The 18,214-nt window shown below is 39.7% G+C and overlaps 1 protein-coding gene across 2 annotated transcripts in view; it reads left to right on the top strand.

Moving 5' to 3' along the window:
* The window catches only part of MAP3K20 (mitogen-activated protein kinase kinase kinase 20), an 88,307-nt gene that overhangs the window by 42,459 nt on the left and 27,634 nt on the right, over positions 1-18,214 (top strand). For both annotated transcript variants that reach the window (XM_086898267.1, XM_086898268.1), the window contains exons 9-11: positions 2,591-2,665; positions 7,857-7,963; positions 13,845-13,980. In XM_086898267.1, coding sequence (XP_086754393.1) covers positions 2,591-2,665; positions 7,857-7,963; positions 13,845-13,980 — 318 coding nt within the window. The remainder of the gene's footprint in view (positions 1-2,590; positions 2,666-7,856; positions 7,964-13,844; positions 13,981-18,214) is intronic.

The following is an 18,214-nucleotide window of genomic DNA, read 5'->3' as shown; positions in this document are numbered from 1 at the left end:
TTATTCTACATAAACTGTTTCTCAAAATGCTTCAGAGTTAAACAGAGGAGTTCGGTTTCCTCCTCTTAGTTTAATGTTTTTTGTTGGTGTTTTTTCCCCTCTCTCTTTTTTCTTCTTTCTGAGGACTGGATTAATTCCAGTGAGTGACACTGTGATATACCAATTAGTTGGAAATGCTACACTAACAGTGTGAAGATTGTGAGTGTGGTCTTCTACTGCATTTATCAGAGCAGGGGGCACAAAGACACTCTTTCTCCTAGTTTAGGAAAAGCCTCACACATCATTTTGAAGGAGAAACCATAAAGCCTTCCATCAACAGTATTTGGTTCTGGTGCATACCACACACAGTTTTATGTAAGGGGTACAGAGTAGCATTGAGAATGTTAAGAGATGCAGTCACATGCTGAAACATGTCAGAGAGTACAACCCACATTTCTCTACAGTTTTCAAGAGCAAGGAATTGTGTAAAATACAGTATGAGCAAAATGTGGATGTGACTATTTTATTCATGGCTGAAGAAACCTAAGGTGTGGCATTCCCAGAGCCTGTCGGGTACCACTAGCCTGTTACTACCACTTTCCTTAGAGGGCTGTGAGGGAGCTCAGAGGGCATTGCATACATTTAATTTTTTCTGGCCATGAAAGAAAGCCCTGTAAAAGTCAGCTTGTGCTACTTCTCTTCTTAGTTTTCTGTGTCTCAAAACAAGTGTAAGGGTTAGGTTCTGCTCTCAGTTCAGTCTGTTGATATCAGTTGGGATTGCATGGTTCCAGTCCACAAGAGGATGGGATCACTGTTGACCCACTCCTCCATTTTTTGGACTGCGAATCTTTTGTTTAAATCAGTGAGGGATTGAGGCCAAAGCATAATTGCATAAGGTGAAAAATCCCCTTTGTAAAGCCTGAGGCCAGCAAACAGACTAGATTCTAATGTATGTGTATGGATCTCCTTTGACACTATGCATAATTTCACTGTGTTATTTTTATTCTGGTAGAGATATTTTTTAAAGTCATTTTTTAAGAAAAGCAAAGCATGAGAGTTCAGGTTATACAGACATGATCCCATAATAAATTGCCACTGAGAAATGTATTCTTTATTATAATATGACATTTGGAATCTGCTATTTCTATATTACATATTATATAGGCAACATTCTTCACAAGTGAGACAAGTGGTGATTGCAACTGATTGTCTGCCTCCTGGAACAGTGAGGGTTACAGACAGTACTGCAGCAAGTAGCCAGTGTATTTTTAGGCTAATGACTCAATTAGAGACCAGACATCAGTACAACTTATTTATGCCTTGTAAAAATTTCTGTATATTTCTTCCACAGAAACTCTTACATGTTAAGTTATGACATTAATAATCAGAATTCTGCAGTGCCCTGCCTCTGTATCTGATGTTTCTAGTTCTTACAGGGTTCAAATACTTTTGGAGCAGAATTTTTTAAGTCTTACTTTTGGCTGCCATGTCTTGTAAGGCTTTGCAGGTCACGCTGCAGTAATGTAATGGTACAGAGTGACATAACTTGCTCTACTTTGGATTGAAATGGCAATAGTAGAGCAGATGACAGGGTCTTCCTGGCAGGTTAGTCTGAACAGGAATGTTCTCACCTGGTTCTCACCTCTTAGAGGACAAGAACCCTTTTTCCAGCTGGACCCCTCTTATATTTGGACTCATTTTCACTGAGAAACTGGTTTTCTATCTAACTGTTAAAAATTTATTTATATAATGTGAAACATCGGAAGTCAATTAACATCTTTAGTGAGAGCAGAGGGATCTCCTTCAGTGTGTAGTGTTGGAAGCATGTGCAGTCAACTGGGGAGGTATCAGTATCTGTGTATGTAAGAAAGGACTTGCTTTCAGGCTTTCCAGTCTGGAGGCAGGCTGTTAATGTAAAAATCTTCTAATCTTTCAGCAAATGAAACTAAACTAGCTTCAAACTAATTCTCTGTAGTCAGTGGTCCTGGCTATAACTAGCAACTCCTTGTCTTCAGTCGTTAGGAAATATTTATGAGTTCACTGTGCTCTGTGAGTGCTTTCTGAGATCTGCATGTCCTCATTAATCCTTCTGACCACAGGCTCATGAAATGTCTCTTGTGTCATGTAGAGCTTCACTTAACTCTTTTTAACTCGCTTAATGTAATCTATATTTCAGCTATTTGTGTGTCAAAAGTGATTATAGTATTGTACAGCTAGATCATTTATGTGGGAGAAAGGAATTAAGGCAGGCTGTACATTATGCCTATCTGACAAGCATCTTAAAATACTATGCAGTAACCTCCACAAATTATTATGTTTTGGAGTTAAAAGCTGTTTGTCTTGGATTTGCTTCGTCTCTCTGAGCTTTCTTAAGGAACATTTGTGCATTTGATACATTATTTTCTTATAGATCTATTTAAAATTATTTGTGCTTCTTGCTAGTGTTAATAATTTTGATTTTTCTTTCTAATATGTCTCCACATTTTTTGTATTGTGCTTAAAAGAGAGAGTGTGCTTTAATTCTTTGAAGTCTGTTGGTCTCATAGGAGATTGCGTAGTAGCAGCTTAAAGGGAAATGCTTCCAGTAACTGGTATATTTTCTTTCCATTAGAGATTAACCATTCCAAGCAGTTGTCCCAGAAGTTTTGCAGAACTGATGCACCAGTGTTGGGATGCTGATTCAAAGGTAATTAAATGTGTCTTTGATTTCTGCACCACCACCCCAGCCTTGTTTTGCAAAGTGTGTTTCTCTGGGGGACAAGTCTGAGGTGACACCGTTGACGCATTTCTTCACAAAGATACCCAGGACTGTCTTTTTTTTTTAGTGGGTTTATATATTTATATCTAAATATCTCTCCCTTTTAATCAAGAATTACTATGCTGCTAACTTTCCTGACTACTAAAGACAATGACAGGAAATATGGTAAGATGATAAAAATGTAACCATTTTGGAGCAAGTGGAAAAATTGTGGGTTTTATGTTTTTCAAACGTTAATACTTAATCCCTCTTGGATGTATGTGAGCATCATGTTATGAAATACAAATGTCCAGGCCCAATTCTGTGCCCTATTTGTGTTGAAAACACAAGTATAAGTAAAGAATAAGTTAATCCATGAAACATGGGTAGGAACAGCAGCGACACATTTTAAGTTAACATTAAACCTTTCTTAATCTGTTCCCTTAGGGCTTGAATGGTGAGCTTTATAATGACTGTACTGTAATAATACGATAATAGCAGTGCTGTTTAACCATGAAAACAGAATAAAAAGTTAAAAGAGCCACACCGTTGTCACTATTAATCTGCTGCTACAAGGAAGGGATTAAATAAGTATTTAGAAAGCTTTTGTAAATTATGAGAGTTGCCTCTTTAAATGGACTTTGTGACCACCCCATTGTACATAGAACTGACTGAAAAGAGCCTGTGGGCATACTAGCTTTAGTACCAAGGATTAACATCTATTTCCTTTGCCTGTGTAAATATTTGAGACATTGAAGAATAGTTAAGCAAAGAAAATTGTGCTCTTTTTCTCAAGTCAAGGCCCCAGGAAGAGCTTTGTTTCTTTAAACTCAAGAGAAAGTTAGCTACTACTTCAGAGAGAACAAGATTAATTCCAAGACAAATTAAAGCCTATAAATTAGGCTTTAATTTAAATTATTATATTATTATATTATTATATATTATATAATAATAAAATATTATTATAAATTATTAAAATATAGGTGTTCTAAACTAGAACTTATTGCCAAAGAGTAGCCATAGAAGGATCGTATGAGAAAGGAAATACCCGTTCTTTGTCTCTTTTAAAAGAAAGGGGTTGCTTTTCTTCGGAATGGATCTGAAAGACTGAGATCCATCAACTGCTTAAGTTCTAGGTCAGTAATTACTGAAGAGGAATTTCAGTGCCAACTGCTTATCTTTACTAACTCCACCCAAGTGTCAGCATCATTTCCAAAGGCCTCAGAATAAGAATTACTGGAGCTTCTGTAGCACATCCTAGATCAGCTCACTCCCTGCCTTGTTCAAGCCACATCCATAAGTGTCCAAAAGACTGTTGCTGTTTCTCAAGGAGAGGGAGGGATTTGCATGTTGTAAAAGAATGATGCCTAACCATCAGGCTGAGTTCTGTCTGACAGAGTAATTTATCTGGGTGTGGGCTGGTTCCTGGGGACATTGTTCTCTGATGCATGCAAAGCGTGAATCTCATGTGAGATGGGGTTTTTCTGACAGTCTGCTCTTGTCTAGTGTTTTTCATGCAGCTCTTCTTCTGCGAGGCAATTACAGCTTTGTTCACATGACTGAAATGGAGTAATCTGTGGTCACAGTTTGGACATGTGACTTACTTATTCAGTCACGTGCTGGGAAAGGTTTGCTTCTTACAGCTCTCAAAATGCTTTGATAAAGGGCTGTGTGGCCTGCATGAGCCAAAAGATGGAGCACGCTCCTCTGAAATACTGCTCTGTGTAATATTCCCTTTTTGCCAGGGTAAGCTTTAGAAAATCAGATCATTGATGCATGAACAAGTTACTGAAGGTCAGGCAGGGGTGAGCTTGAGTATGTCAGCTTCTCAAAAGCAGTTGCTAAGGTGCATACTTCTAGCCCACAGAAAGCATAAGGTAACTTTTGGTGGCTTACCCCTGAGAAATGAGGGATATGCATTTATGGTGGGGCTGAGGAATACACTTGGAGAGCTGCTGCAGAGCACTGGAGTGTCAGACACTGCTCACAGCATAATTTCCTCATGGGAACAGACAGAGTTACTAATGCTGCTTTGAATTCTTAAGAATTTCTTCACACATGGAGAAAAATACCTGTAGTGCTCCATATGATACTTGGAATGGTAGTCTTTATGCCGTTTAAACTGCTAGTTGAAGCAAACAGTTCACACCTTAAAATTTCTACCGAACAAGTTGCTTTTGCTTGGGTATTAGGTAATTGTAGAAACAAGGTTGCTCATCACTGATGTCTTTGTTTACTGGGGTTACTTGCTTTTGAAATACGGGTGAATAATTCTTTCTCATTTCATCTGTTCTTTCAGTTTGTCTCCACATCAAAGATGTTTATAAATTACAGAGTATTTTAATGGAAATCAGAAATCTGGGACCAGAGAAGAAACAAAAAATGAAAGACATATGGATTAAATATCCTGGTTTTATGCAGACCTATTCAGTAAGAAATACTGAGTGGAAGGAAACAATGAAAACATTAGCCAGAATTATTTCTAGAGGGGCATATATTTTAAAGATTTCAGTATGAGACATCACAGATAAAAAGGGAAACAGTTTTCAAAGGCGACTCATGCCTTGATATTTTAAGAATCCCTTATAAGGGCTTTCTAGAAAGTGCTAAGCAGTTATCCGCTGAAAAGAGGACTTTTTTTTGGGTTTTTTTCCAGGTTTCTCAGCTCAGGCTTCCAGTTTCACAGATCATTTCTTGCTAGTTTTAACCAAGGCACCACTCTGCATTTAGAGTGCATTTATTAAATCTGAAATTATCCTTTCCTAGGGACAAGAAACCAACAAAACCCACATGATAGTGTAGGCTTGTACTTTCCTGTCCAGTTTGTCTCCATGCAAAGCTGTTACTTGTAAATCTGGCAGCTGGCAGGGTAACTGCTGGTTGTTTACAGAATTTGCACAGCCAGATGTGCAGTACTTTGACAGTACCATGTGAGTCTGCATTTGTTCCATCTCCAGTTGCACCAATTCGGTAACTCCTTTGCTTGTAGTGCAGGACCCACCAGTGATTGTTGCTGCTTCTCCCAAATTAGTTGGTTAATCCTTTCGTCTGCCATTAGTAAAAGCCCTGTTCTCTGTCATTGTCTCCACTCTGGTTACTCCAGGGAAGCCTGACAGTAGAGTTGACTGTGCTTACTTAGTGTCAGCCCTGCCCTGTATTTCCCAGTATACACCTGAGAAGAAAGGAGCAAGCAAAACTCATAGACATGCTTTGTAAATTATTCTGAATAGTCCATAAAATATTGTAGATAATGCAGCATGGGAATGTTTGCCCTTGATGTCTTCTTGAAAACAGAATTTATTTAGTATAGGCACATTATGTTCCTGTCAGTCTGTTGGACAATGCATAGCAGTTGCAGTACCCTGGTAAATTGCAGGGAGCCATTATCTCCTGTCTGGCAGCTTCCTCACCATTTGGGAGGCCCTTGAATCCCTTCAACATCCACTGGTGTGGTTACAAGAGATGCAGCTGTAGCAACAAAAAGGGTCTGAAAGCCGGTCAAAGGTTCTTCTAACCCAAAACTGCACTGGAGTTGGTGGTGGTGGTGCCACAGATGGATTTTGTGCTCTGCATTCAGTGCACACTAATGCATACTAATACTCTGATACACTCCTGACTGGGGCAGTTCGAGCTCTTTGCAGGGCATGTTCAGAGGATCTGCTCAGCTGTGGCAGGTTCAGCACCATCGTGCACGTGAGGGGAGGACTGCTGCCTCCCCAGCTCGCTATAAAGGCAGGGTGACCCTGCTGGGTTTCCATAGAAGGGACTATGTCACCAGTGCAAGCAATGTGCTGCTTAACAGGTACCTGTTGCTGTGAAGCTCTGCGTGCCCAGTTTGCCACTCTGCATGCTGGGCTGGGGTACAAGTTGTGTAAGCACTTGTGGCTGGGGCAAGCGTGTCTGTGGCAAAGAAAATCTGTGTAGCTCACTGAACTGCCCATTGCCTGAAATCATGGAGGTGGACCAAAAAATGACAGACAAAGCCTCCAGTTACAGCCGAATAGTGCCGCATTACAGTATAAGAGAGCTTGTCTCCTTTTTTGTTATGCATTTGACACTTTTTCATGCTGTTTGACATTTAAAATAAAGAAATTGTCTGTCTTTTATAATGTGGAAATCACTTGGATCTTCCTGAGAGAGACACCTCAGCATTGTTCCTAATTGTTTTTGTGCTCCCAAATTAAAATGCACGTTTTAATTGCGGCATCTGTAATTTTAGCAGAAATGGTATAATTAAAGGCACGGTGGAGAGAGAATGTGCATCATCCCCTTATTATGTATCTACATTTTGTTTCAACCTTTTGTCTCAACCTTGTCTGGGGTCTGTCAAACAGACTAACAGAGTCAGCGCTCTTTCAAGAAACACGTTTAACTGGCTTTTTCAGTTTTCAGTTAATATCCTACTTCATAGCTTCCCCTTGGGAACTAAGGGAAAAGTGAAAAAAAATAAGAACAGAAAAGTTTTAACTGGTCTTTCTGACTTGTGAGTGCAATGGGTCTTGGATGGAGAGCCCTGGAACAGAAAGTTCAGTAAATGGGCCCGGGACAAATGAGCAAAGAGTTCACTAACGTGAGCTTAGCTGCCAGGCAAGATGTCCTTCCCTAGCCTCAATCTTCACTTCTTCCCTGGCTGCTTCTGAAATAGCTGCGTGAGAGTTTTTCTGAAACTATCTCCTCTGTAAGAGGGCAACTGCAGCCAGAAACCTGTTTTTGATAGGCAGCTAAATGGCTTGCTCACACACCAAGAGTTCATGTCAATACCTATAAAAGGCCATCGGTGTAATTATCAGTTGCTGATGGTCCAGCCTTCTCTATTTGGAAGCATTTTTCCCTCTTAGCTTGAGAAGTTATTCTTTCAAATGAAGACTATAGATGATTATTGATGATTCTAATGTTTAGTACTATTGTACTAGTAGACGTAGGAGACTAAGCCTAAGACTTGAGTCCTACTAGCCTGTGTGGCTCTTCTCAAACTTTTCTTTGATGGAAGACCTTACAGTCCTTTTTTAGGGTGCTGTGGTCAAAAAGAAGTGTGGAAATTCCTGTAAATTGTGGGGTTTCGGTTGTAAAATTCCTGCAGATAGTTTTAGCAGTTTTATACAAATGCAAATACCCTGTTTCGGTTTTCTTTTTTCTTCAGAAAAGACCATCTTTCAAGCAGATTATTTCCATCCTGGAATCTATGTCAAATGACAGCAACCTTCCAGACCAGTGTAACTCATTCCTGCATAACAAGGCTGAGTGGAGGTAAGTTTAGTTTTCTTCGTTTCAAGATGATATGATGTGATTTTACATTGAAATGGTATGAGTGGGGTTTTTTTTTTTCAGAAAGACATCAGACTCCGATGATGTACTGGTAGAAAATATGTGTGCTTGAAGTATTTTTAGAACGTAACTTACCTTGTTGTTTTTCAGGAATGCCCAGAATGTTGCGAAACTTGTATTAGGAGCCAATGCACTTAGCTGTACCCTATATTTATTATTACATTGGTTTAGGTATAATGATATTTATGGTTTTGTGATTCACATCTTAAAAACAATTGCAAGTTTTCAGTCAATAGTGTGGGGGCAAAAGAACTCAGATACATGTAGGTTTGATGCCATTTTCATAGAAAGTGTATCAGTGATATTAAGACCAAAACAAAAATATAAAGGGCCTAAACCTGCCCCCTTCCAAGTCAAGTCTCCATTTGTCCTCGCTTGTATGCGTTCTACCATTTTTTATGTGTTTTCTCCTTTGTATCAACTGTGTGTTCTCACATCCTGCATATGCCCAGGCCAGTCCTGCTTTTACATCGTGTTCCATTGCTTAAGAATACGATTTTAGATATTGCTGATTGTAACTGTAATTCAATGAGTGATTATAAATGGAAACGAGATTTCAGACAATTTTATTACATTCCGGTTTTGCAGTAAAACTTCCAGCCTCTTTTTTGGAATGTGCCAAAACTTTGAAAACCTTCCCCTGAAGCTTATTTGTGCTTTAGAAAACTTGCTGCTTCCCAGTATAGCCTTCTGTTTGATTCGGAATATTGAAAACAGGTCTGCACAGGGAGATGATTTTTGCAGAGGATCGTGCCTCAGTCTGCACTAAGAAGCGCTGGCTCTACGCCAAATAAGCAGGGAGCAGAAATACCGAAAGATTGCCTGCATCGAAGAAGCCGGGACGGGGCGGAGAATGGGGACGAGCACATGGAAATGGGGCTTGTGTCAAGCGCGGCAATCCCGCGTTTCTTCCGCTGCCTTCCAAGGAAAGGCAAGACGTAGATTTTTAATGGGGCGAGTGGAAAAACTGAGCTGTCTCTGGGACGGCCCGGTCACACGGCGGGCTATAAATAGCCCGGGCCGGGCCCGGCCGGCGGCGGGGGCTGCGCGCCATCTGCTGGCGGCAGCGCCGCACTGCGCCCCCGCGCCGCCCCCGCGGCCGCTGCTGCTGCTCTACTGCTGCTCTGCTGCTGCTCTGCTGCTGCTCTGCTGCCGCTCTGCTGCTGCTCTGGTGCTGCTGCTGCCGCTCTGCTGCCGCTCTGCTGCTGCTCTGCTGCTGCTCTGGTGCTGCTGCTGCTGCTCTGCTGCTGCTCTGCTGCTGCTCTGCTGCTGCTCTGCTGCCGCTCTGCTGCTGCTGCTGCTGCTGCTCTGCTGCCGCTCTGCTGCTGCTGCTGCCGCTGCTGCTACTGCTCTGCTGCTGCTGCTGCTGCTACTGCTGCTCTGCTGCCGCTGCTGCTACTGCTCTGCTGCTGCTCTGCTGCTACTGCTGCTCTGCTGCCGCTGCTGCTACTGCTCTGCTGCTGCTCTGCTGCTGCTCTGCTGCTGCTGCTCTGCTGCTGCGGCTCTGCTGCTGCGGCTCTGCTGCTGTGGCTCTGCTGCTGCTGCAGGCGCTGCCAGGCTGGGGCCATGCTCTGGGGCGTGGGACCAACAGCAGTATTTGAAGTGCTCAGGCTTCATGGCCACCGTTGTGGATGCAGACTCTGAGCATCACGTTGTGGGTTTGACAGCAGGTGGTACAAGGAGGGTTGGAAAAAAAAGCACACCCTAGTAAGGGGGTGCTTATACACCCCTATGTAATAAAACTATTTAAAAGATTAGCAGGTACTCAAATGGCTTTAGGAGAAACGAATAACTGCTTAAATCTTGCCAATAAAGGAAAATAAAAGCTGTACTAGCTGACATTTGGTAACAAACATTGTTTTACTTAACCAGTTTATTTCTTGAAGTTTGACTCAAGTGGTCCAAGTATTTCTTGCAAATTTTGTTTTGACTCATAAATTTCTAAGATGAGGAATGTCAGAAAAGGTGTGAAAGAAAAGCCATGTAGCAGCACAAAGCTCTTTGGTACTATCAAGTAATTGAAAAACTTCCTACTATTGAGACTTGTGTTAAAAATAAATGTGGCATTTTTTGTGGAAAAACAAATTACTTGGAGACAAGGAAATATGAGAGAGAAAATAAAAATTCATGATGGGACATTATTTGCCTAAAAGCTGATTTTTGAATTGAGCTAAAATGAAAACACAGCGAAAGAGCACAAATCATGTGGGCACTTGTGTGGAAGCTGGAGGGGTGCACTCCTATCCAAATTCTGGTAACAGCTTCCTGCCCTGATGCGAAAGCCATGTCTGTATGGAAGCTTTCATTAATGTTTAGCCAAGTAAACAGAAAGTATGCAAAAAATCTGCCACCTGAAGTAGGTGAAAGATGCATAAAGTGATCCCAAAAGGATACACTAAAAGAAACAGTTTATTGTTTAAAGTTAAGTTTATTACTAAAAACAATTGCACAGAAGTTTAATGTGTTTTAACTTCTGCATTGAAAAATCTTTGCTTTTACTGATTGCTTTTTTTTTTCCCCATGTTTTTTTATCCAATAGTAAATTGCATAGATATAGTGGAACCAGAAGTGGGGAAAGAATGAGACGTTTTACCACAAAATAGGGAATTTTAATGAAGCCTGAATATCAGAGCCCTGGAGAAGAGTGGGTAGGGAAAAGCAAAAATTTTGCTTGTTCCATTTTGCTTGTTCCTTTGAGGGGCCTCTGAATTAATGATCCAGATACTGCACTTTCACAAGGATACTGCACTTACCAAAGCAAATCAAAGCTCAGACAAGCTGGATTGCATTTTGCCCCACTCTTAAGAAAAGGCAAGCTGACGTTCTTTTTGTATAGACATGCCAAAATTGTAGCTATAATGGCAAGTAACTGGAGTCAGTATCAGTGACTGGCTGGTATGGAAACTGAGTGGGTTGAGTCTATACATGACTGCTGGAGTTGATAACACAAATGATGCTTTGACTTGTCTATACAGTGCGGTCTTATTGCAACATTTTCTGGTGTTAATTTTTATATTAATATCACATTTTGTTCTGCTCATTCTGTATTGCCTTAAAATAATTCAGTGTCTTCTTTCCTAACTGTTCTGCACGTTTGGCACATTTTTATTATTAATAAAGTAGGGGCACTGCCTTATTCCCAAGTTGCTTAGGTCTGCCCTATGTTTAAGTTCATGTGCTGTGATCTTTTTGGAGCCCTTTCTGAAGTCACTTGTATTACAGTCAGAAAAAAATTACTGTAGAAGTAATGATGTTCCAATTCAGTGAGAGATCACATTTGTCTGCATTTAGTCACATATACTAACGGCATCTCTCCTTCCATCCTCTCCCCATGAGTGGCTGCTCCAATGACTGAAATAGTTTATTAGTGATACTTCTATTAGTGTATTAGTAGCAATTCAAGATATATAAACAAATTCCAGTCATGGTTTTTAATCTTTGAATGTTTATCATTATAGTTTCTAGCAATGCAGTATTTGTTCTTCAGTGTCACAGAATGAAATTATTCTAGAAAAACCAGTAAAGTCACACTGCAGAACTACAGAAGCAAACAAATCCACATGTCCTACCACGTATAATGTTTCAAGCTGCTTCATTTATGGAGTAAGACTCATTAACTGGGCAATGTACAGTAGCTTTCTTTTTAATTACACAGTTTCATTATGCAGTGGAATTATTTTTCAGAATGCAACTGTTTTTGCAGACTGACCTTTTATTATAAGAGAAGTTTCTGTCTAATGAAGAGAGATAATTACAGTACAAAACAGACTTTTGACATAGAGAAAACTATTGTTACCAGGACTCCCCTAGCACATAATGTGATTTTAAAAGAGAATGTAATTTACATATTTAAAAAATTATAGTGTTGTGTGTAAGTAGCAGCGATGATGAGAGACAAACTAAGAAAAGCAGTGCTTGCAACTGCCCTCAAATTGCTCTGTAGTTTCCACAGTAGATAGCATAGTATGTGTTGCACCTGACAGAAAGGGTTCATGAGGAATATGTGTGTCTGGGGAGGAGTCACTTTCTGACCTTCGGTCCAGTGTCTTTTAGTTCGTTCCCTTGTTGTCTCTTGATTATGATGTGTGACCACTTTCTACCCAGCACAGGGGTCAGTCTTAATCTATGCATGCCTAAATATGATAGAGAATTTTTCTTGAAATCTGAAGCATGATAATTATGAGGGGTATTTGTTCTGACCACCACATAGAACAGCTCACTCAGCAGGACTCAAGTGAGATAAATGCCTTTGCCCCCAGGTGGCTGATTTTTGCAGTAGAATTAAGCATGGTGGTAAAGTTTGCAGTGGGATTTGCTGGTTATTCTAGCTCTGAATCCTTTCATTGTACTTTGTAAGCATTATTCTCTGACAGAGATGTCTTATCAAAATGAGAAATCCATAAAATTTGGAACATTTCTATTATTTGATTTGTTTAAATAGACACCTTGGGTATGCTTTTTTCTCACATTGAGAGGCTGAACTCTTTTAGTGGGGAAGAGTTAATCATTCCATGCCAGGATGGGAGATTTACAGAAACAATTAATTCCCTTTCTTCACCCAAAATAGGAATGACAACTCTGTTAGTCCTTCTGCTTTCTTTTTGAAAACATCAGAAGGAGCATGTTTTGTTCACAGTGTGTTAACACAAGAAAAATAATGTGGAAGCATGAGCAAAATATTTGCAGAGTCCAAATAGCTAGGTTTGGAGCTCTCTTTAGGAACTCTTGTCTTCCTAAGAGCTCACTTTTTCAAGGAGAAAAACAAAACACTCTGATTGACTCTTCCCACAACTGTCAGGATACAGGTGGCAGGCAATGCACAGTCGCCCAAACAGGCACAGAAATGTTAAATGCAAGTACAACCTCTGATACTAATTGGAGATTTTTCTTTGGTTTCCCCACAAGCAAAATATGTCTTGTCTCACCAAGAATTTGGTGAGAGAATTGTTGTTCACCTTTTGTGTTTTTATGTATTGAAAAATTTGTTAAACTCTTTTCCAAGAGCAGTTCAGTTCATGTGTTTAAAATATACCATCCCTCACAAATTATGTCAAAGGAAACTACTTTGTTAAGGGAGGTATGTGCAGTGAAACCAAATAAAGATGGTATCTGCAACTTTGAATGCAGATATGAATGAATGTAGTACTGCCTTCATTTCCTGCCCTTCCTACTTTTCATAACTTGGGATATATGGTGAGAAGGGGAGAAAAGCAAACCAAATCTTTTTCACAAACTTGAGAAGCTTTTATTTGTAACCATTTGCAGGGCTGGCTCATATCACAGTTTGTTTTTGCTATTTTATCTTCACCTAAAGAAACAAGAAGGTAAGTGGGGAAAACATTCCCCCACAAAATGCTTCTGTGCATTTTGAGTGTAAGTCGAAATAGTATTTATAGTCAAGTTATAAAACCAGACAGATAGGCTTCTTGGACTGTGTCTGTATTGTGTTGCTAATGCTTGTCCCATTACCAGTACTTAATGCGGTTTCTTTATGGATCAGCTCATGTTACATGATATTGGGGAAAAGAAGGCATTTTCATTTTAAAAATGTTTTTGTTATATGGTATTTTACTCTTTTAAATGTTATTTTTCTTCAACTGAAGGTATTATGGTTGTTCTGAAGTATAAACATTACCATTTGTTCCTAAAGCTGTGAAAGGCTTTGCATTTGATAATTAAATGAACTGCTTGAGTTAGTATTGTACTTTTCAGCCTTTCACATTTAATTAACATTCAAGTGGGAATTATGAACAATTTATATCTGTCAGGAAAAGACAAGACGTAACAAATTGTCTCCGTGCAGATGTGAAATTGAGGCAACCTTAGAGAGACTAAAGAAACTGGAGCGTGATCTGAGCTTTAAAGAGCAGGAACTAAAGGAACGGGAGAGACGTTTGAAGATGTGGGAGCAGAAGTTAACTGAACAATCAAATACTCCTGTAAGTAGACAATAATTCAACCTTTCATCTTGTATCAGAATTATTTGGAGCTTTATCTATGTAAATCTCAAGACATACCAAGGAAGTAGTGCTCCTGTTTTTAGCTGTTCCTTTGGGCCAATTTTATTGCATCACTCCAGATAACAATATATTTTTTAATTTCACCTAATACATTAGATACCACATATGATTGTTCATATTGTGACATGGGCATTTTAAGTAGTGTCCAATTGATTTATTTAGAGTTTTCAGCTTTAAAAATTGTTTACATTCAATAAATTCTTTTTTCAACTAAAATGTTGCTGACTTTATAGGTTGCAAGATTTGGTCTTAAATGTAAGAATCATTTGTATGTTCCAGAAGGCATGTTGTGAAGCTTCACATGTCATGAAAAAAACACAGATTTTTTTTGTTTCTGTTCTTTTTCTTTGAGAAGAAGCAAAACCCCATTCTGTGAAAAGGGGATAAAAATTTGAAGTATTAATTTAAGGTTTTGTTCATAATTATAGTTAACATAACTTTGACTGGCCAGTTACCAGCTGGTAGAATTCCCACATTGCTATTAGTAAATTGAACAAACAACCTTCCTTGCATTATCTTGAATTTCTTAATGAAATACTATGCTCTTCAACCACTGATTGGCAGAGGGAGGACCACAGGGCACAGTGCATGGCGAGACATATTACAACGGAGTTGTTAAAAAAAATGACTGTCATACCTACTTGTTTTCAAAATACTAGCTAAAATAAATACCAAACTGAGATTGCAGTAACATATGATTTTTCTTATGCTCAATTTTGTCTTACTTATAACCTTGATTCCAGCCATTTACATATGACTTGCTTTAAAGGCATAGCTTATTTCTGTTCTTTGAATGAAGTTGCATTTATGTTCCAGCTGTGAACATGCAGTAATGAAATCACGGAGGATAAATGTTTTCCTGTGTGCAGATTCTGTATGTTTTCAGTAGATATCTGTGTGTCTGCTTTAACACTTGCAAGATTCCAGTAACTGAGCTGTGGGCCATCCTCTATCCTGAGCACAGCATGACACACAGCCTTAATGAGCAAACCTTTTCACAGCAAGGCCCTAGGGTTTTTTTATGCTGTACTTGCTTATGACTTGTACTTTTCACTTAGAGCTGGCATTGCTGCAAGAATAAAGCATTGTGCTAAGGCCTATTGTGCTAAGCATGAACTGTCTTTCTGCATAGTATTAACCCAACTCTCCTATTGCATTTAAATACAATTTCTTCTGATAGAGAAATATAGGTTTGTTTTTTCCATGCATCTTAAGTGAACTGTTACACAGAACATATATTTTAAAAAACTCTTTTATTGGAAAAAAATTGACATACTGGCAAAAAAAGAGTTTGTTCAAGCAGGATTGTTGGTTTTGGTTTGTTTTTTTTTTTCATAGCACTGGGTACACACACAACTATATTGTAAATTCATAGCTGTAAATCATTTTCAAAATATCTTTGGGCATTCTGTTTGAAAGCTGTTTTCCTTGGGAGTCAAGCATCTTCCTCCATTAGTCCAGGCAGGGTCTGCTCAGCAGCATCAAACTCGAGGGTTACAACAAGGAGCTGTAGTGCTTGACTTTAAACTACCTTGACTTTAAAAACAAGAATAAAGATATGGCAGCCAGAGCTGTGACACATCTTAGAGTTCCCACTAGGCATAAGGCTGGTTCTTAGCCAACACGAGGCCTCATTGTGTCTTAGCTGGTACTCTTGTCTCTGCCCTGTGTTCTGCAGTCACCTCTTCACTTGGCTCTGCAGCAAAGACCAGAGGCCAGCAGTGGTGTGCAGGAGTAGAAACTTAAACCAAGTGACAGGAGAACAGTGAAGCTGTCTCTGCCACTTGATTCTCCAGCGTCGTAGGGTTGGTAGAGGCTTCATCCTGCATGATAGGTAACTATGCAGGCTGCTCCTGCTCCAAAGAGTAAATAGCTTCACACACTTCAACATGAGGGAAGGATGAGGCCAATGTTTAGAAATGCTTCTGTGCATTTCTCCCTGATCTTGTTTCGACCCTATTTCTACTGCACCTTATGCAACAGACACTTTGAGACTGATCTGCAAATTCCTTTGTGCGGCTCTCCAAGAGCCTCTAGCACAAAGAAATCTGGAGCATTTTGGTGGAGTAAAATACATCCATAGCAGTGAAATGGGAGACTACTCTTGAAATAAGATTTGACTTTATGAGGGTAGTGTTATGTAGCGAGGATGAACATCTTTAGAGGAATACAGTGAGCAAGGCATGAAGTCCGTATATCACTTGTGACGCCCTCTACCTGCAGGTGGTCATTTAAAAACTATGAAATTTAGAGAGATTAGTGGATCCCAGCCATTTCTGAGGGTCTTTTCTGATAGTCATTATATGCAGTGTGTCACTAAAGGCATGTCCTGTCCCAACAAACTCTTTAAATTCTCCAGATAACGAGATGGCAAAATATGGAGGAAGTAAAGTGATTATAACTTGCAAAATGAGCCATTCACAGCTTGCCCACTCTCACACATTGAACAGACCCAGAAAGATGTTTTAGTGAAAAGATGATTTGCAGCTTTGTTGATTTTTGTAGGGAATCCTTGCCATATGTAAGGGGATGCTCTTCTGTGGATCTAAAGTGACTATAACTACTTGGCAATGAAGCATGTGTGCTGTGTACTAGGTCTTGTTTTTAAAAGATTCCTTCTTTTTATCAGGAAGAGCTTTTGGTGATCTTTGATCCAACTAGCACAGTGTTGATGGTATAACTGGGGGGTTTTGTACAGAAGCCTAGCTGCAGGTTCTTTCATCACATAGTGGTAAGATGCATGAAGAGCACTTAGGGCATTCCATCATCCCAACTTCTTAGTTTTATTTTTGTTTTTTAAACCCTGATCACTCCTTAACCACAATGCAAATAGTCAGTCTGTATAAGTAGGGAAAGCTCAAGTAGAACAGAGGACAGATACTGTCTCTTAATGATAATAAATTAGTCAACGTATGTGGTTTTACCAAGAAATGGTCACTCTTTGAGCAACCCTGGCTGCGAAGCCTCTTGTGTTACATACCAGAGCATCACCATAATCACCCCTGTAACCTATTGTGATCAGCTGCCATTGACTCTTCAGTCAGTTTTCTGATTAGGTTAAAAAGCATATGAAAACCCATGAATTTTGGGTAAGTAGTTTTACAAATGCTTCGGAAAGAAGGGCTAGTGCCCTTCTAGTGTGTGTTAATACACAGCTCCTTTGCTGTTGTTTTAGTGGTGTCTCAGTTCAACACCCCAAGACAAGTAGGTAATTTAATTTAGGGTGAAACTCCTGAGTTTTATTCCCTGTGAAGCACAGGCAAACATGTCACAGAGGTTACTAGCCTGGCCACTCTGAAGAGGCATTAATCATTTAGCTGAAAAGGGCGTATTTCATTTGTTACTACAAACAGACTGGGTCAGGAGAATGCCGTTATCTGTAGGTGAAGATTAGTAGAAATTTAATATGTTGTACAACCAGTTGATGGAAGTCTCTTGATACTACTAAAGGAAAAAAAAAAAAGGCAAAAAAGAAGAAAAAAACCCCAAACAACAAAAACCAAAACTGAAGAAGCTGACAGGCTGACCAAAACCACCCCTCTTCCCCTGCCTGCTGGTCCCTGGGATGGCTTCTGAAGATGTGGTACTGGTGCAGGCTGGAGGGCTGTTCTCCTGTCCTTTGCATTGGTGAGAGACTCATTTCTGATTGTGCCTGTTGCAGGCTGACCCTTTTTCTCCTTTTGAGCATACACTCAAAACCAGTCTGCTGCTGCTTTCGTTTCTGACATTTAGGGGCTGCTACTTCTGCATCAAATTGCAGAGCTTGTTTGGGTTCTCTGGTCTTAACCTGATTTATTCTTCAATTCTGAAAGGTTGAATTAAGCAACTCCAATTGCCTTGGAACCAGTCTACCTGTTTGGGAAATGTCATACTCTGTTTTGTGCTGTACAAAATGAAGGGTTGAGGAGTTTGAACCTTCTTTTGTCATGAAAGCTCTGTTGCCTGTGGTTCTTGCCATGTCACTCAGTGATTTTGCACTTTGGTTTAAGAACAATGACCCCAGAAGGACGCTATCTGTTTTAATGAATTCTTACTTGACCTCCATGTTTAGATTCACTAATCGTATTCTTTCTGTTGATTGCTGACTAATCTGGTGGTGTCTTTTTCCTTGATTTTTAAATTGGTTCTAACTTTCACTTTTGCTCTGTCCTTT

This window comes from Cyanistes caeruleus, chromosome 7 (genome assembly GCF_971803275.1).
Source record: "Cyanistes caeruleus chromosome 7, bCyaCae1.hap1.1, whole genome shotgun sequence".
Lineage (NCBI taxonomy): Eukaryota > Metazoa > Chordata > Aves > Passeriformes > Paridae > Cyanistes > Cyanistes caeruleus.
Note: the sequence above shows the minus strand (reverse complement) of the source record. Positions and strands in the feature narration are given on the sequence as shown.